General features: G+C 35.4%; 2 protein-coding genes across 2 annotated transcripts; one reads left to right on the top strand and one right to left on the bottom strand.

The window, feature by feature from the left end:
- Nucleotides 1–3,412: 3,412 nt before the first annotated feature.
- On the bottom strand, nucleotides 3,413–7,908 carry LOC107805244 (receptor protein kinase TMK1). Its single transcript, XM_016629241.2, has 2 exons — nucleotides 5,300–7,908; nucleotides 3,413–4,349 (listed from the first exon to the last, which is right to left on the bottom strand). Exons 1-2 carry the CDS (start codon nucleotides 7,596–7,598, stop codon nucleotides 3,817–3,819), a joined length of 2,832 nt encoding a protein of 943 aa, XP_016484727.2. The 5' UTR covers nucleotides 7,599–7,908; the 3' UTR covers nucleotides 3,413–3,816.
- Nucleotides 7,909–14,719: 6,811 nt separating this feature from the next.
- On the top strand, nucleotides 14,720–15,280 carry LOC142165782 (secreted RxLR effector protein 161-like). Its single transcript, XM_075224154.1, has one exon. It carries the CDS (start codon nucleotides 14,720–14,722, stop codon nucleotides 15,278–15,280), a length of 561 nt encoding a protein of 186 aa, XP_075080255.1.
- Nucleotides 15,281–21,056: the final 5,776 nt, after the last annotated feature.

Raw genomic sequence — 21,056 nt, 5'->3', positions numbered from 1 at the left:
AAGACAACTTGTGTCACAAGAAGATTTGTAAATATCCCGACATTGATTATATAGAGACATGTTCTCTTGTGGTGGATGTAGTCATTTCAGGTTTTAATCTGGCAATACATAAAAAACTTGATATGCGTTAATGGAAATCATTGAAGGATTTAAATTGTTCTGAAGCATATTATGGTTTCCAAGAAATTTATTAAATAAAGCTTCAATAATCCTTATACGGATCGAAACAATCAGGGCGCATGTGGTATAATCGCCCGAGAAAATACTTGTTGAAAGAATGGTACAAGAATAATTCAATTTGTTCTTGTAAAAGGATCCGGATTTGAATTTGTTATAATCGCCGTGTATGTTGATGATTCAAATATCATTAGAACTCCCGGGGAGCTTTATAAAACAGTAGATTGTTTAAAGAAAGAATTTGAAATGAAAGATCTTGGAAAGACAAAATTTTGTCTTGGTCTACAAATTGAGTATATGAAAGACGGAATATTTGTCCATCAATCAACATATACCAAAAAGTTTTTAAAGTGATTCTATATGGATAAAGCATATCCATTGAGTACCCCGATGGTTGTGAGATCATTTGATATAAAGAAAGATACATTCCGACCTCATGAAAATGATGAGGAGCTTATTGGTGCCGAAGTACCATATTTTAGTGCAATTGGGGCATTAATGTATTTTGCCAATAATTCCCGACCAGATACAACTTTCTCAGTAAGCTTATTGGCAAGATTTAGTTCTTCGCCAACACAAAGATACTGGAATAGTATTAAACATATATTCAGATACCTCCAAGGGACCATTGATATGAATTTATTTTATTCAAATGAATCCAAGCCATCATTGATTGGTTATGCAGATGCAGGATATTTATCTGATCCACACAAAGGTTGATCTCAGACAGGCTATTTATTTATAAGTAGAAGTACAACCATATCATGGCGTTCGACAAAACAAACTATGGTTGCTACTTCTTCAAATCATGCAGAGATAATAGCCATTCACGAAGCAAGTCGAGAATGTGTTTGGTTAAGATCTATAACTCAACACATTCAGCAAACATGTGGTCTTTCTTCGAAAGAGAATATTCCAACAATATTGTATGAAGACAATGCTGCATACATAGCTCAATTGAAAGGAGGATATATCAAAGGAGATAGAACAAAACACATTTCATCGAAATTCTTTTTCACTCATGATCTTCAGAAGAATGGTGAAATAGATGTACAACAAGTTCGTTCAAGTGATAATTTGGATGATCTGTTCACTAAGGCATTACCAACCTCAATATTTGAAAAGCTGATATATAAGATTGGAATGCGTCGTCTTTGAGACATTAAGTGATTTTTCATCAGGGGGAGTAATTACGCGCTGCACTCTTTTTCTTAACCAAGGTTTTGTCCCACTGGGTTTTCCTGGTAAGGTTTTTAATGAGGCAGCAGGCAATGCATATTATAAATAACTATGTACATCCCAATATTTTTTTTTGTAAGTTTTTAATGAGACACATTATCTTACATGGACATCCAAGGGGGAGTGTTATGAATAGTTTGTACATTGGATACTACTTTGGATGCTACATTGGATGTTACATTGGATGCCCATGTTGTGAATAACTTAAAGATTAAATTTCCTACTTTATGTCCATCTTCTTTACTTTTTATGCCTATAAAAGGCCATGTAATTGCAATGGAAAGATACACACAATTAAAAAAGAAAATCTCTTCCTTCTCTGTATCTATATTTCTTGTTCATGTTTTACTAAATTGCTTTTATTTCATAACAGTACGATTTTTTTTTTTTAAAGAATCCAAAGGCTTGGCCCTTAGGCTATTAGTTTTAGATAATATCCTCGATGATTAACATTTGACACAGATAAGGATGATATAAGCTTCATCAATAAATTGGTCACGAAGAAAAGTCGCATGTGAATAGTGGCGGAGCCAGAGTTTAAATTTTATGGATTCGAAATTCTAAACCTTTTAAGTTATTGAATTATAAATTAATAATTTTTACATATTCAATGAATTTTTAAAAATAAATAAAGACTGAGTCAACCATAGACGACATGTTGGCTTTGCCCCTGCATGTGAAGGCTAAGCTGTTGATCCACCATTTTTTTCAATTTCACTTGAACAAGCTAAGTCGGAGAATATGTAAGGCGAAGTCAAGATTTGAACTATATTCGTTTTGGATTTTAGGATACGATTTCAAATACCGATAACTGGATTCTGCATGTAATTTTATAGTTAGTGTTTTTAAACACATATGTAAGATTTGAACCAAAATTATTAAATTCTCCCAACACATATATTATATACTACCTCCAAACATTAAATGTGTACATGTGACCAGCTCTTTTTCACAGCTAAAAATATTCTGAGGCCATCATTTTTCAAATCATATGATGGATAACAATAGAACATGCTCTTTGTTTGTTTCTGTCCTCTCTTTCTCTTGGAATTATTTGAGTTTATAATATTCCTCTTTTCTTTTTTGGCTTCACTCATTTTGGTGAAAATGACCCTCTTATCTTACTAAAACTGGCTATTTGTGGATGTGTTATTTTTTAGAGAAATAATCAACTTTTTTTGGGGTAACTAGAAATAATCAATTCTAGATATGAGAAAGATGCTTTTAATGTCTGCTAAAAACTTTCATATTCATATGAATAAAAGCAGTATTTGAATTAGTTTGTACGTAACTCGATTATTTCATTTGATACTTGCAATCTCGCATTAACACATATATTAGATAACTCTACCCAAGGTTAGGCCGATGAAAAAGTCACCTAGCATTATTTGTCTTTATTAAAAGTTGGACCTTAGTCTAACATATGTCTCACCACTTCATTAACCTCGTGCAGAATCCAGCACCACATTCTCATTTTTTCAGAAAGTAATTTGAGATTGCTTTCTTTTATCATGACAAGGACCACTTCCTTTAGTGGAGCTCAGATTTTTAGTTACTTGTGAAAGTTTGCCATTTGACATGATTGGAAAACCACATGCACATGGCCTAAAAATCTTCTTGATTCTTTTTTTTTTTTTTTTTAAATTCTCTTTATTCTTGGATTGATGTTACTATTTTAGTTTTCTTGATACCATATTGTTGTTATCATCTGTTGCCATTAATTCTTTTTATTTTGTCTTTAGCTAAAGGTCTATCGAAAACAGTTTCTTTGCCCTCCAGGGTAGGGGTAAGGTCTGCGTACGCATTACCATCCTTAAACCCCACTTGTGGTATCCCAGTGGGTTTGTTGTTGTTGTACTTTTTTATTATTATAAGGATTTCACCTAAGGGTACTAAATTTTATGGCTAAAGGCACTATGCTGTTGATCTGTGATGGCAGTTAAAAGCTGTAATCATAAACAAAAAATTCACAGTTTGCTTGAAAAAGCATAGACCCTTACAAGGAAAAAGCTAACTTTATGATTTGCACACTTCAAAGCCACTTTACATTTCAATACAACCTGTAACTTCTACTTTCCTAAAAGAGCAATTCAAGAATACAAAGTACTATGGTCTAGTGGTGAATGATGCTATCCCTTTCATTCCCAACCAAACCACAATGTATCAACATGGAGAGAAAGAGAGAGATTCATTATACAAAAGAGTCAAAAGACAACAGAAATCTTAAGCCAAAAAATCCCTATCCACCAATGTTCCAAAACTACACTACATCCACACTAAATCAAAGCAGGAAAATAAAACAGAAAACAAAAAATAAAAAAATGTTGTTTGCGACTCTCGGCAAGGAGGAAGAAACAGAGAGAATGAACAACCAAACCTAGATCAAAGAATGCCAACTTCTCACCTGCCATCAGCAGATGTGAATGACTCGGCAAATCCGTAGGGGCGAATAGGTATACTAGTTTGAGTGTTATCCAAGCTAGGAAGGTAAGAAGAAGAGGATGAATCCATGTGAGTAGAACCTTCATAAGATTGCCATTTCTTAAGAGCCTGAGGCAGTGACATATCAAGATCGATGCCATATATGTCGTCTGAGCTTTGCTCGGATGGTTTCCAGAGCTCCACAAGAGATGAAAGAACATTGACAGTGTGACCCATGTCGGGCCTTTGATATGGCTCCCTTGCACAGCAGTGACCGGCTAGCTCAGCAACGGTGCTGATACTGGCGAGTGTTTCCTGATCGCTCAGGTCAATCGCGGGGTCGATTGCTTTTCGGAATGTATCCTTATTCGGATGCATTCTTCGAAACCACGATACAAGATGCATGCTCTCCTCAGGCTGGCTTTCATCAAGAGCCTTTCTTCCTGTGATGAGCTCCATCAAAATCACACCGAAACTGAACACGTCCACCTTGGTTGTAACTCTCCCAGTTACTGGCAAACAAATCAAGAGAAAACAAGTTCAGAATATGATGTATCTACATTCGAAGAACTCATTCCCTGATCATATCACAATCAGGAAAGCAAGATGCAAGTGATGAATTGGTTGGCTATATTTGAAAATTCTTTTTTTTTTTTTTGATTTGCACCGGGTGTCCGAGTCTCTACGAGCCCCGACTAATCCCGGGGGTGCACAGGCCCTCGGCAAGGAGTTTCCCGCAAGTGCACCACGGTTAATTCAGGTTTTACCCAGTCCGATGACCCTCAGAAATTGTTTGCACCCAGTGGGTTTCGAACTTGAGACCTTGAAAGGGAGCAAACCCCAAGGCTCAAGTCAATTGCCACCCGGCCAACCTGAGGGTTAGACTTGATGTTTGTTTAGTAGCTTGATATTCGGAGTGCAGTGATATTTTATCTTTTTTCAAATTGAGCCAGGATTTTAAACTGATTAACCAACTTGAAGGGCTTCACAAATAACGTTTCCTGTAGTATGGGTATCAACCTGCAGAAACTAAGTGATCATAACTCTAAAGGGGTCGATAGGATCAAGGATATTTGATATAATACAGTAATTGTCGTACGTGAATGACAAGTTCTTACCTATGGACTTAAGCATAAGTTGACTTGACTAAGGGAGGGAAATATAACTATATACAACAGATAAATTTGCACACATAGGATAGACCAATTATAAAACGGACAGCTGATCAATCTGACTCTTATCGACCTATCAAAACAAAAAATAAGGAAAAGAAATCATCTGACTCTTATCGGCCAAATGACTGCTAATTCTCAACAAGCATTCCTGAGATCCATCTCCTAAGCTTCACACAACTAATACTTTAGAGGTTGGACTTAAAAACAAGTTTTAGGCACAAACTGCATACAAATATTAAAGCAACAATTAGCATCAGAAGGCACAAACCCGTAAGTAAAATGAATACCTGCATATTCTGGTGCCAGATATCCAAATGTCCCAGCAATCCTTGTCTGAATAGAACCTTTCCCTTCAGGAGCAAGTCGCACAAGGCCAAAGTCTGCAACTTTAGCCCTCATATCATCCCCTAGTAGAATATTTGAGGGCTTCAAATCCCTATGAATGAAACTCTGGTGGGCTAAACTATGGAGGTACTCTACACCTCTAGCAACATCTAATGCAATGGTCAATCTTTTTGTCCATTCCAGGGGTTTCAGCGCTTCCTCTCTCCAGTTGAAAAGATGACTGCTTAATGTTCCTTGAGGCATGTATTCATAGACTAGAAGCTTCTCGTTCCCATCAAGACAGTAGCCAAGTAGTCCAACAAGATGCCTATGCCTGACCTTGGTCAAAACAGCTATCTCAGATTTGAATTCAGTAAGTCCCTTCCCAGCGATGAATCCACATTCCATTCTCTTGACGGCAATCTTCGTTCCATCATGCAACTCTCCTTTGTAGACGGTACCAAAGCCTCCCTTTCCTAGTATGTTCTCTTCGCTAAAATTGTTGGTCACATTCTTCAGTACTTGAATGGATATCACCATATTCCCTGCTTCAACCATTTGAATGTCACCGGTTTCACTAGTAGAAACGGTATGAACTTCACTAACTGCACCAACACTGACAACACTGGATCCGGCAACTGTGATCTTCACGCTATCATTGTCAGAACCAGAATTGCGCGGCTGCATCACCACGGTGTTTGGACTTTGCACTTGGCTAAAACGCTTTTGTTTGCTCCTGTACAGACAGAAAGCTGCTGCTCCGATGAAACAAAGCACAAAGACACCCCCAATTACAGAAAATAACACAATTCCAATCCATCGATTAGACTTCTTACGAGATGCTTGTGCATCACTATCAGAACCAGAGCCTGGCGAACCACCTGGAGAAGTACTGCCTTGGGAAGTTACATCACTCTTATCCTTTCCGATATCAGGGTTACCCCCAGTTTTCAGAATCATATTATTCCTAAATGCTGGTACTTTTCCATAAATTTGGTTGTTCGACACATCTAACTCTGCAAGGCCCATCAATGTGGTCAGCTCCTCTGGAATTGTACCGGTGAGGTTATTATCTGCAAGAACTAATCTTTGCAGCGACTTCAGTGAAGCAAATTCAGGAGATATTGTTCCTGAAAGCCCCATTTTCTGGAAATTTACAATTGTAATGTTACCATTGGTACAAGTAAGACCAAACCAATCAGCACACGGTTCGTTCCCCTTCCAGTTCTCCGCAAACTTCCTTGGATAATCCATCGCTTTTGCAATTGAAAGCAATGTATCTACTCTAGGATCACAATCACCTGGTTGTGGCAAACAAAAGCTGTTTGTATCTTTCGTCAAATCAACCGAGACTGAATCTTTGAACTTAGGCATTGGTCCTTGAAATAAATTATTCGTCAAATTAACAAACTTCAAAGATTCAAGATTCGCTAAAGAAGCTGGCAAAGGACCTGTAAAGGAATTATCTCTAAGATTCAATACCTCCAAATCCTTTAATCCTGAAAAATCCGGCAACGGGCCCGAAAATCCATTGGAATGCAACCAAACCTCTTTCAAGAATGTCATATTTTGTAGAACATCAATTCCACCTCTAAGTTTTTGCCCATTTAACCACAAAGACTCAAGCAACAAACCAGAAAAGCTAGAGGGCAATTCACCCTCCAAATTATTAAGAGCCAAATGCAAATTTACCAATCCAGGAAACTCATCAGGGCTTAAAAAGCTAGGAATTTTCCCACTAACATTAGCTGAATTTGCTGAAAAATTCTTAAGGGAAGAAGCATTTTTAAGGCTCTCAGGTATTTCCCAACCAAGAAAAGGATTATTATCAACTTCCACAGATTGTAATGAAGACATTCCAGTAAAGAAATCAACAGGAATGAAACTAAACTGATTGTTACTTAGCATTAACACTTGTAATGAACTCAAACCACTTAAACTAGGCAAAGGGCCAGAAATATTATTCCATTGAAGCTCTAAACGTTCAAGCTCAGTAAGTTTAGAGAGTTCTGTAGGAAGATTACCTTGAAGATTCTTGTGACCAATTTGGATCCGGGTCACCCGTTTATCATCTGAACAACCCACATGGTCCCACTTACATGGATCCGGGTCAAGCCAACCCAGTTCTTGAGGTGAATTTAAGCTCTTTTTCAAAGCTAACATAACTGAAGCATCATTTTCTTGAGAATTTGCACCAGAAAATAATGCAGAAATCCCAAGAACCAGAAAAGTCACAAGCTTTAACCCAATAAGGGTCTTCATTTTTCTTGTAAAGATTGAAACTTTATGAGATTATAAGGAGGAAAGAAAGAAGTTTTTTTATCAAACAAGAAACTGAGAGTTGTTCATAGCAAGTTTAGCAGAAAGTTTTTCAAGAAGATTATGAAGCAAAGGTTTGAGAGTAGAGAGCAAAGAGCACATGGAGGGAAGGGCCCCACAAAAACTGAAAAGCTAAGAATGGGAAGTTGTAATAGCAGCAAAATGACAGTAATTAAAAGCTGGACGATTCTTGAGAACATGGTCCAAAAAAAGGACAAGTTGGCAGTTCATTTTTGTGTTTGTCAATTGTTTCTTTCTTTTTGGTTAAATTCCAAAGTATAAGTGCATCATATTCCTAACTAGTTGTAATCATTTTTATGTAGTCTATGATCTTTTAATTCATTATGATTTTTATTTTATTGTTAACAGGAAGAAACCAGTGTCTTAAAGTAGACTTAACAAGTGGTTCAACCAATCATCATACATCATTATTTAGCACAATTGTTGGGATAAATGAGCACATGAGTTTTAGTTTTTATTCTAAGTCTTTCTTAATAATAGTTAACTAGCAACAAAAATAACATATCTACCCAGTATATTCTCATAAGTGGAGTCTGAGAAGGATAGTATGTATGCTAAGCTAATATTACTCCTATCCAGCGGCGAACCTAGGAATTTTTCCAATGATGTTCAAATTTGAAACAAGTAAAAACAAATTTCTGACAAAGGTTGTTCAATATGTGTTATATACCTCTAAAATGTAATATTTTACCTACATACACAGTGTAATTTTTCGACTAAGGGTGACAACTGTGACTTCGCCACTGCTCCTATCTTGTGTAGATAGAAATGTTATTTCCAAAAGACCCTCGACTCAAGTAAGCACAATAAACATCATAAGTTAACTAGGCTATATTTGTTGGCACATACTTTGTTCGATGTATGCTTGAAAATAGCCCCAAATGACCATACAAAAAAAAGAATGAAAGGGAGAAGAAAATTGGATTTTGACAAAATAACGATGAGTAGGCTTTGTGAAAATAAATACTATATTTTTTAGACCCCAAAAAAAACCTCATTTAGATCTTATTCATCTTATGAAAAGTCAAGTGGAGCCATACTAATTTTTCTTATGATGAGGGCAGATATAATATTTTGATATACTTGTACAGAAAAAAATGGTGATGATATAACATAACGTTATCATGAATTTACAGTACTTCAATATAAACTCCATAATTGGCAAAAGTTATATATATATAAAAAAACAAGATTCTTAAATCCGGCTGAAGAAGTATCTATATTTTGTCAAACGGATAATTGTTATTAGTATTATTAAGATTATTAGTAAGTTTAGCTGACTAGAAAATGTTATACTGTAATCTTATAAATACTTTTATTTTCTAGAAATACAATAGTGAAGCAAGCTTCGATCTTAAGAATGCTAACATTTCTTTTTGTTTCAAACATTTTGTTTTTCAGTTATAATTTGATAATGAAGAAAACAAATATTTAAGATTTTGTTGTCTGTTCTGTAAGAAATTTAGTATGGTTAAATATGCTGAAACTTATTGAAACGGCTATACCCTTTGCTTAATCAGTGTATTAATCTACGAAGTAAATTAATATTTTTATGGGACTAAACTCAGTAATATATTTTACAGAAGTCATCGGTTCAGAATTATTGCAAGACTGTATTCCGGAACAGAAAGGTTGACAAAAGAAGAAAGAAAATTAACCAAATTACTAGTATAACTTATCCAAAACAGAAATTCACAATCTTAAAATATCTTATGCTTGACTTTATGCAGTTATGCTCAGTATTTTGTAAAAGGTTTTTTTTTTTTTTTTTAGAAGAGGGGGAACTGCGGCCGCTATAACCTCTGCATTTCGGGTGAGCACTGGGTAAAACCTTCCATGTGTAATAGCCTGCAAACCACACAGGGAATGTAAACCGCACTAGGCAAGCTCTGTGCGACAGGCTCAATCCAGAAGGCATTGAGGGGAGATTCGATCCCAGGTCATCCATCTAGGCATCCCAAAGGGTTTATTTTGCAAAAGTTATCTAATAATATTTCATATATTTCAGAAGTTATGCTGTGTATTTTTGGTAATATTATTACACAGAATGGAATAATATTCCAGATCCGTTCTATTTTATGTGCCACAATTACTATTTGGAGAATAAAAAAAAGTTTTTATTTAACAAGTTTTTATATTTTGAATGGCTAACTTGTAAGTTATTTCCTACGTGTATATATGGCCCAATAAGATTAGGGCCATAATTAATATTTAATTAATGAGCAAATCTCATCCGTCTGATCGGTTACTTGATGGACGTATCAGATTAAATAAGAACATCTATAAATTGGTCCTCTCCCCACATATTAGGGTTACTGTATTTTTTTTTTCTTCCATCACTAAAGGCGGCGGTAACGTAAAGTTAGGGCAAGGGGCGAGAAACCAATTTACCGATTAACGCTTCTGCTTCAAGATAATGGATTCCGCTTCAGGTATGTTTTCTATGACGATTACATGTAAGATTATCACGTTCAAGATCCTGGTATGAATTATAATTTATGCTTACATATGGTATCAGAGCCTGGAACTTGAACCGGTAATCTTCGTGTGTGAAAGCTTAGATGACTTAAGCACCAAAGTAATAACTCCTTTTGTTTCTTCCTGGGATACTGCCAATATTATGATTTTGTGGTTATAATGAAATAATTGAACAATGAATCATGTTTGGTTGAATTAGTAGTTGCAAATTAAAGAAGCTGGTGATGAACCCAAATAGATGGCATTAGCAGAAAGTCCACACCGACTTGATTCTGTTAGGGTTGCTTTATGTTTATTTATTTAATAAATTAAATAAATAAATAAATAATCAATGAAGAATAAAAATATTGGATATACGCCGCTGCATGTCCCTGTTTTATAAGCGCTGCTGCATCTGGGATTGAAATATTAGGTATTGATGTTGTTACTAAGTTATCCCAGCATGTTCCTGTTTTAAAATTGTGGTCATGAAATTATGGTTGTTTCTTTAGGCTACTATTTTAATATCAGGGTCGTTGATAATTTCATGTATGTGATTAATGTTTATATAGTTTGTTAGTCACCAAAGTGATCAAACTAGATTGTTTAAAGTATTGACATGCATAAAATCTTCAGATATTTATTTTACGTGTGCATTTATGTTTATATAGTTTGTTAGTCATCAAAGTGGTCAAACTAGTATGTTCGTGAAAAAATATGCATACATAAAATTATAATTTATCCATGAAATTAATGAAATGCCAATAATTAAAAATTAGTGGATAAATTAATTCTCACTATTGCTAGAACTTAAGGATTTACCCAAAGGTGAATCAATTATTCTATGAATAGTGAATATGATGAGGTAAAATTAATATTCTTTAGTCAAATATATATTGTTTGTCCAAAGATGGCATATATATTTGGTTAACAATATTTAATTACCTATTAAAGACTAAATGACATTTAAATTATGATAGTGTGTCGTAGTATTTACCCAAAGGAGAATTGCGATATGCTTTAACTGTTTTGTTGAATCCATATTGATTTATGACTACAAAACGTTAATAACTTTTCTTTTTGTAATTTTCGAAATTATACAACGATAAAAACATAAAGTACTATTTTTATATTTTTTTAAGTTAAAATGACTACAAAACATTAAATAAAACTATATATTTTTTATAATTTTCGAAATTATAAAGTACAAAAATAAAGTACTATTTTTTGTATTTTTTTTCAAGTTTGTGAGAAATACATAAGCTAAAATTTATATATATATTTTTTGTAATTTTTCTTTTGCGACGAAATAAAGTAAAATAGTCAAAATAGCTATATTAGACCTAAATTAAATATTTACGCTAAAAATGTGAAAATTCTCGGGGAGGGTCAAAAATCACACGTCTACAAGCATGTATTATCTATTTTACAGCTATTCCTTTTCATTCGCTTGCTTCGTCTGTTACTGTGTTCAACAGATTGAACTTCTCTGAATGGCGTAAACAAGTCCAGTTCCACTTAGGCGTGATGGATCTTGACTTGGCTCTGCTGAATGATAAGCCCGCTGCTATTACTGATTCGAGCAGTGCGGATGAGAAGTCTTTCCATAAAGCATGAGAACGCTCTTACAGGCTAAGCCTTATGTTTATGCGAATGAATATTACCAACAATATTAAGAGTACTATTCCACAAACAGAAAGTGCCAGGGAATACCTGAAGTTTGTGGAAGAATGTTTTCGTTCTGCAGATAAGTCTCTCGCTGATACACTAATGGCTGAACTCATGACCATGAAGTTTGATGGGTCGCGTAGTATGCAAAACCATATCATCGAGATGATTAATATTGCAGCAAGACTTTAGACCTTGGGGATGAAAGTGGATGACTCCTTCTTGGTTCAATTTTTTTTGAACTCGTTACCTCCTGAGTATGGACCTTTTCAAATTAATAATAACACTATTAAGGATAAGTGGAATGTTAGTGAATTGTCCAGTATGCTTACTCAGGAGGAGTCAAGACTTAAGAAACAAGGGAGTCATTCAATTAACTTCATGGGTCAAGGAGCTGGTAAAGGACTTAAAGTAAGGGCCAACAAGTTCAAGAAGAAGAAAGCACCTGCTAAAGCTCAACAGGATGCTAACAAGGAACATAAGGCAGATACATGTCGTTTCTGTAACAAGGAAGGACACTATCAGAAAGATTGCCTGAAACGTAAAGCTTGGTTCGAAAAGAAAGGTACAATTAGTGCTTTTGTATGTTTCGAATCAAATTTAGTAGAAGTTCCTAATAATACTTGGTGGCTTGATTCTGATGCAACTGTTCATGTATCTACTACGTTGCAGGGATTCCTTACGATCCAAACTACAAATCCAAATAAGGATTTCTTGTTCATGGAAAATCGTATGAAGGCTCCAATTGAAGGCATAGGGACTTATCGTTTGATCATGGAGACTAGATGTCACCTTGATCTATTATAGACTCTTTATGTACCTTCAGTTTCTAGAAATTTGATTTCTCTTTCAAGACTTGATGTTTCTGGATTTGATTTAAAGTTTGGAAATGGATGTCTCAATTTATATAAGAATGCTATTTTTTATGGTTCTGGTTTTCTTAGTGATGGTTTATATAAATTGAAACTCGATATTGGTTTTTCTGAATCCCTTCTTACTGTTCAACATAATGTTGGAATTAAATATAGTTCACTAGATGAAAGTTCTGCTTACTTGTGGCATAGACGTTTGGGTCATATATCCAAAGAATGGTTAGAAAGATTAGTAAAGAATGAGATTCTTCCGAATCTAAATTTTATTGATCTTACCATATGTTTGGATTGCATTAAGGGAAAGCAAGCCAAGCATAGTAAGAAAAGTGCCACAAAAAGCATCCAGCTTCTTGAAATTATACACACCGATATTTGTGGACCCTTTGATGTTCCATCTTTTGGTGGAGAGAAATATTTTATCACTTTTATCGATGATTTTTCACATTATGGATACATTTATTTGCTGAAAGAAAAATCTCAAGCAATAGATGCTCTCAAGGTGTTTGTTAATGAAGTTGAAAGGAAATTAAATAGAAAGGTGAAAATCATTAGGTCAGATAGAGGTGGTGAATATTATGGAAAATATAATGAATTCAGGACAATGTCTAGGTCCATTTGCAAAGTTCCTCGAGGAACATGGCATATGTGCACAGTATACTATGCCAGTAACACCTCAACAAAATGGTGTTGTAGAAAGGCGTAATCGAACACTTATGGATATGGTTAGGAGCATGATGAGTAATTCCTCATTACCCAAATTATTGTGGATGTATGCTATTAAAACCGCCATATATTTATTAAACATGGTTCCTAGTAAGGCAGTTCCAAAGACCCCTTTTAAACTGTGGATAGGAAGGAAACCTAGTTTAAGGCACTTGCATGTTGGGGGTTGCCCAGCGAAAGTTAGAGTTTATAATCCACAAGAAAAGAAAGTATATTCTGGGACAGTAAGTGGCTACTTTATTGGTTACCCAGAGAAATCTAAAGGGTATGTGTTTTACTGTCCAAACCATAGTTCGAGAATAGTTGAAACCAGTAATGCAAGATTCATTGAGAATGGTGAAGTTAGTGGGAGTGTTGAAAAGTAAAGTGTGAAAATTAAAGAGGTGAGGGTCAATATTCTATTACCGAGAAATATACCTACTTCCACACAAATACCAAATATTATTCCAGTTGTTGAAGAACACTTTGACAACACCGAGCAATATTTGGATGAGACACTTCATGAAGAAACTAACTCACAAATATCTGACATAAATGAACCACAAGAAATGCCATTAAGAAAATCTCAAAGAGTTAGAAAATCGGCTATTTTGGATGATTACGTGGTTTATTTGCAAGAGTCAGATTTTGACATTGATCTTAATAAGGATCCGGTTTCATTTTCACAAGCCATAGAAAGTAATGAGTCTAAAAAATGGATTGATGCCATGAAAGAAGAGTTAAAATCCATGGAATACAATAAAGTCTGGGATCTTGTTGAATTACCAGAAAGTTCTAAAAGAATCTGGTGTAGATGGGTCTTTAAGAACAAACGCGATTCAAATGGCAATATTGAGAGATACAAAGCCAGACTTGTTACCAAGGGCTATACTCAGAAAGGAGGCATTGATTATAAAGAGACCTTTTCACCGGTCTCAAAGAAAAACTCATTAAGAATTATTATGGTTTTGGTAGCTCATTATGATTTAGAGTTACACCAAATGGATGTGAAAACTGCCTTTCTTAATGGAGATCTCGAGGAGGAAGTGTCTATGGACCAACCAGAGGGTTTCGAAACTAAAGGAAAATGTCAAATGATGTGTAAACCGAAGAAGTCAATATATGGACTTAAACAAGCTTTACGACAATGGTATATAAAGTTTAATGATACCATCTTTTGGATTTGTGGAAAATACTATTGATCGGCGTATATACCAAAAGATCAGTGGGAGCAAGTTTATATTTTTAGTCCTATATGTTGATGATATTCTACTTGCTGCTAATGATTTAGGCATATTGCGTGAGACTAAAGATTTTCTCTCTAAGAATTTTGAAATGAAAGATATGGGCGAGACATCCTATGTGATAGGAATAGAAATATTCCGTGATAGATCACACGGATTATTGGGATTGTCTCAGAAATACTATATCGAAAGAATTCTAGAGAGATTTAATATGAACAATTGTTCAGCAGGAATTGTTCCAATTCAAAAAGGGGACAAATTTAGTCTCATGCAATGCCCTAAGAATGATGTAGAGCGAAAAGAAATGGAATCAATTCCTTACTCTTCAATTGTTGGTAGTCTGATGTATGCTCAGACCTGCACAAGACCAGATATTAATTTTGCGATCGGAATGCTAGGAAGATATCAGAGTAACCCAGGAATTGATCACTGGAAAGCTGCAAAGAAAGTTTTGAGGTACCTAAAAGGAACGAAGGATTACATGCTCATGTATAGGAGATCCAAACATTTGGAAGTTGTTGGATACTCGGATTCAGATTTCGCTGGATGTATTGACACTAGAAAATCCACGTTTGGTTATTTGTTCCAATTAGCTGAAGGAGCAATATCGTGGAAGAGTGCCAAACAGTCTGTCATTGCTACATCCACGATGGAAGCATAATTTGTGGCATGTTTTGAGGCCACAATTCATGCATTATGGTTGTGAAACTTTATTTCAGGACTTGGGGTTGTCGACACCATTACCAAGCCGCTGAATATTTACTGTGACAATTCTGCATCAGTATTCTTCTCCAAGAACGATAAGTACTCCAAAGGTTCCAAACATATGGAATTAAAGTACTTTACCGTCAAGAAGGAAGTTCAGAAACAAAGAGTGTCACTTGAGCATATTAGAACCGATCTCATGATTGTAGATCCGTTAACGAAAGGTTTACAACCAAAGATATTTAAAGAACATGTACATAGAATGGGTCTTGGCTGTATTTATGATTGGTGTATTTATGATGTTTTGACACTCTGAGCTCATTTATGTGTTTCTGCTATACATTAGTGATTTCCTTTTTCTCATAATGGTGTACACATTATTGTTTTGAGATATTACAGGATAAGTCTCAATGAGATATTATTGTGGACCATAATATTTTATAGCTTATGGACCTGGTACGATGAGTTACTAATGTTGTAGTATATGGAAGGGAGTATGTAGACAAATTATATATAACCGCCATAACTTACATAACTCACATTGTAGTATATGGAATTTATGATGAACATTATAAAAGAGATTTGTTTATGCGCAACTAATGGTTATATTATTAAATATTAATATTATGTGATTATTGAGCCAAGTGGGAGAATGTACGTTATTTCCTACGTGTATATATATGGCCCAATAAGATTAGGCTCATAATTAATATTTAATTAATGAGCAAATCTCATCCGTCCGATCGATTACTTGATGGACGTACCGGATTAAATAAGAACATCTATAAATTGGTCCTCTCCCCACCCATTAGGGTTACTGTATTTTATTTTCTTCCATCACTAAAGGCGGCAGTAACGTAAAGTTAGGGCAAGGGGCGAGAAACCAATTTACCGATTAATGCTTCCGCTTCAAGATAATGGATTCCGCTTCAGGTATGTTTTCTATGACGATTACATGTAAGATTATCATGTTCAAGATCCTGGTATGAATTATATTTTATGCTTACATAACTATTATGGCTTATAATACTTTTAAAGTAGTTTCTAAATATATAAATTTTATTTTAAAAAATTTAAAAATTCTATTGAATTCACACCAAAAATTAGTTTGTTTGAATCTCACACTCCAAGCTTTGTCATATAAAAAAGAATGGGGGAGTATAGACTAATAGAATCTTGATTGTATTCAGCACAGGAGGAATTCGTTGTCTGTTCGTAAGACATCCACATTTAAGACAACCCGAAACTAAAGACACGATGGGCAAGCTGCAGTTGTAAAGGGCCAGAGGGGTCCATGTTGTGGAGTTGTAAAGGGTGGGCGCAAGGCCCATTATGTTCTTATAATCTGCTACTTTCCAGTTCAAAAAGAAAATGTGATGTTCCATCGGCCCATTTAATGCTTTTTTATGTTGATTTGTCTATGTTTTTATTCTTGAGCCGGGGTCTACAGGGGACAACCATCTGCGGGGAAGTACACGGTTAGCCACTAATAACACATGTATTTATTTTTAAGCCACTGTTTAAAATGTCTTTAGTCTTTAGCCACTGCTTTAATAAACTTTAACTTCCCAGACGAAAATACCCTTCTGCTCAAGTCCTTAACTTTTGAACTTAACTTCAGGACATCAGGACTACATGTCCTTAACTTTTGAACTTGTAACCCTAAGTTCACGACTTCAGGACTACATGTCCGTAACTTTTGAACTTAACTTCAGGACTACATGTCCTTAACTTTTGAACTTAATTTCAGGACTTTAGGACTACATGTCCTTAACTTTTGAACTTGTAACTGTAAGTTCAGGACCAAATGTCCTTAACTTTTGAGCTTGTTAGTCTAAGTTCAGGACCTATTGTCCTTAACTTTTGGACTTCTTAGACTAAGTTCAGGATCTATTATCCTTAACTTTTGAGCTTGTTAGTCTAAGTTTAGGACTTCAGGACCTATTGTCCTTAACTTTTGAACTTGTAACTGTAAGTTCACGACTTATTATCCTTAACTTTTGGGCTTCTTAGCCTAAGTTTAGGACCTATTGTCCTTAACTTTTGAGCTTGTTAGTCTAAGTTCAGGATTTCAGGACCTATTGTCCTTAACTTTTGAACTTGCAACCGTAAGTTCAGGACCTATTGTCCTTAACTTTTGAACTTGTAACTCTAAGTTTAGGACTTCAGGACTACATGTCCTTAACTTTTGAACTTGATTTGTGTTTTTGGTGCTCCAAGCAAAGCGCTACCAGCAACAACAACCATTTGTCTTCTACCCAAACCAAAAATTTAAAAATCCCCCAAAAATTGAGACAGAGATCAAACAAGCCTTAGGATAAACCAAAAGTTAGGCTGAAACCAACTTACCCTACGAGACGGAAAGTCATTAGCGACACGACAATCTTCTTTTGAAACAAAACGAACAAACTCTAAACAGTCATTGTCGGGGCTCCGGTTCTATGGAAGGAAGGGTAAAAATATCTTTTTATATTAATTTTAATAGAGTAGTGGCTATTTTTGCTCAACATTAGAATTGCTGGATAAAAAATAAATACCACCTTAAATAGTGGCTATCCCACGCCATCTGCCTCACAAAAAGCAGGGCTGATAATTTGAGCCCGAATCCATTCGACTAGCTCAATTTGTCCAAGGTTGGATTGGTCATTGAACCGCTCATTTATTGAACTTAGTCCATCTTGACCCAATCTATCTTAACCCATTTAAAGTTTAGTTGATTTTTAGCCCAAATTGATCCATGAGTAACTTTCCTGAAATATCTTTAAAATAATTTTTTTTATTTCATATGTTATATATGACCATAACAAAAGCAAACAAGTCTTATTTGGTAATTCAATAATTCATAAAAAAATAACACATATTAATTAAAGCTTGATAAGAGTTGAGCGGGCTACACTATGACCCAAAATTTAGCTCATTTTGACACAGCTCATCTTAGTCCAAGTAACTTTTCGACGGGTTAATATTGACTCAACTCATTTTAATCCGCCCAAAATCAGTCCAACTCACTCATTTGACACCTCTAGGCTCTAGGGTAAAGTCTGCATATACCTATATTTTTAGAAAAAACACATTCAGTTTTCATATAGAGTACTTTAATGTTGTCAAAATGGATGAGAAAATTGTAGCAACTTTATGTGCATCTACGAAGTCATATTAATATGCTTAATGTTCTCCAACTGTCCGACCTGAAATGTTTCATCATCTATCGCAATATTAACCTTGCTATGGATAAGAAAATGCTGAAGAAGTGATTAATTATTTTTCTCTTAATGTTTTCTGGGAAGGCTTGTTAGACAATTAATCACTTTGCCAAAAGTATTGACTAGTATGTGCTCTGGAACGAAGGCCTGCTGGTTTTAGCAGGGAAAATAACATTGTATAACCGTTCTCAAAATAATAGTCGAAAAATATATATTTTTTGAATATTTTGTATATATACATTATATATGTTATATACAAATAATGTACAAATTTTATATACTTTTTCGGCTACCGAATATAAATAGTTTCTAAAACGTACTAAAAAAAAATACCCCGATTTAAAACTCTTTTGCTTCTCTACTTCACTTTCCCTCAGTATAATAAAAATTCTCCTTACATAATTCATGAAGATGGCAAAAAATATGTCACGACCCAATTCTATTATAGGCTATGATGGCGCCCAGGGCCGTCGCTAGGCAAGTCAACAGTGAACAATCTCGTGATTTCCCTTTTTAATAGATTTTTCAAGTAATTAGACTTTCCTTAATTTAAAAGATTTAAGAAATAAAAGATTTAAATTAAATAAAACGAAAGCAGCTGAGTGCAATCATAATAATATAAATAAACCAAAATCACAAGTCTACTAGTGTGTGTGCCAAAACCTGGTGTCACAAGTGTATGGATAACTAGTAGAACATACAAAAGAATACTAGTCTACTGTCTGAAGTGAAAAAGACAGAAAATACAAGCAAAAGGAAAGACTCTGGCTGCTATAGAACAGTCTCGAAAGACAGCTCACCGTGTAGTCTCGTAGTAGTGATCAAGTGTGAGCGCCGGACTGATATCTAGATGCATATGCCTCAGATCCAACACGTTAAGTGTAGAAGTGTAGCGTGAGTATAAACAACATGTGCCCAGTAAGTATCCAGTCTAACCTCGAAGAAGTAGTGACGATAGGTCGACTTTGACACTTACTATGGGCTAATAATAAAATGTCAAAAATATAGCTAAGCATGGACTACATAAATATAGCTAAGCATGGATTACATAGGAATATTTCTAAGCATGAATATTTCTACAGCACAATAGAGGGAGACTATCCAGTTAGGAGTTAGACTAGGAATGTCATTGGTCGTCTATTGATGCAGGGCTTTACCTTCTAGTTGTACTATACCATCCATCTATTTCGTATTTCGTATTTCGTATCCTGTATTTCATATTTCATATCTCTTATATATTGTTGTTATTTTTATTACGCATTTTTATGGTACTAATATATCATCTCCTATTGCTTTTTTAAGCCGAGGGTTTCCTGGAAACAGCCTCCCTACCCTTCGGGGTAGGGGTAAGGTCTGCGTACATATTACCCTCCCCAGACCCCACTTGTGGGATTATACTGGGTTGTTGTTGTTGTTGTTGTTGTTGTTGTTGTTGTTGTTGTTGTTGTTGTTGTTGTTGTTGTTGTTGTTGTTGTTGTTATTGTTGTTGTTGTTGTTGTTGTTGTTGTTGTTATGGTTTACATAAATATAGCTGAAATCCTCCTTTTTAAAGCTCCAAAATCGCCCAAGTGTGTGAAAAATGAGACGAAAAGGTCTAAGTCTTGTATTTAAAACAAGGATTCTGCCCACCTAAATTCCCCTTCTTCGCGAACGCAAAAGAAGCCTCGCGTTCGCGAAGGCCTAAGTTCCCTGGGCATTGCGAACACGACAGCTCTTACATGAACGCGAAGATCAAAATGTACTAGCCCTCCCCGGCCCCATTTCCGCTATGCGAACGCGAGAGGGGCTTCGCGAATGCGTAGGCTTAGGCTCACAAAGCTTCACGAACGCAAGATCCTGACCGTGAACGCGAAGGGAAATTGCCCACTTCCCCAAATCCTTCTTCGCGAATGCGATGGCCTTCTCTTGTTTGCACCGAATCATACTTAGACTACTCGAAATGACACCAAATTTTGCATGCAAGTCTTAAATCATCATATGGAACTATTCCCAGTCTCGAAATCCCATTTGGACCTCGATATCATTAAAACCTACTCCAAACTAAATTTAAAAGAACTTCAAAACCTTCAAAGAACCAACTTTTACTATTAGGCGCCGAAATGCTTCCGGGTCATCCAAAATCCGATCCGAACATACGCCCAAGTCCGAAATCATCATACGAACCTACTGGAACAGTCAAATCCTAATTTCGAGGTCATTTTCTCAAAATATTGATCAAAGTCAAACTTAGCCTTTTTTGTCAACCTTAAGGAACCAAGTGATTCAATTTCAACCCGAACCCTTCCAAATCCCAAACTAACCATCCCCACAAGTCATAAAACAGTAAAAGCACGTACGTGGAGTCTTATTTAGGGAAACAAGGTCTAGAAAGTAAAACGACCAGTCAGATCGTTACAAAATACGAGTTTGAGTTTTTCCTATTGCTAAACGTTTGATATGACACTAATAGACATTTGATGAGCATTTTCTTATTCACATTGCAGTTTATTTAGTTTCACCTTAATTAATGTCTAAGTTGATAACTCCCTA

The sequence above is a fragment of the Nicotiana tabacum genome, chromosome 11, assembly GCF_000715075.1.
Source record: "Nicotiana tabacum cultivar K326 chromosome 11, ASM71507v2, whole genome shotgun sequence".
Taxonomy (NCBI): Eukaryota; Viridiplantae; Streptophyta; class Magnoliopsida; order Solanales; family Solanaceae; genus Nicotiana; species Nicotiana tabacum.
Note: the sequence above shows the minus strand (reverse complement) of the source record. Positions and strands in the feature narration are given on the sequence as shown.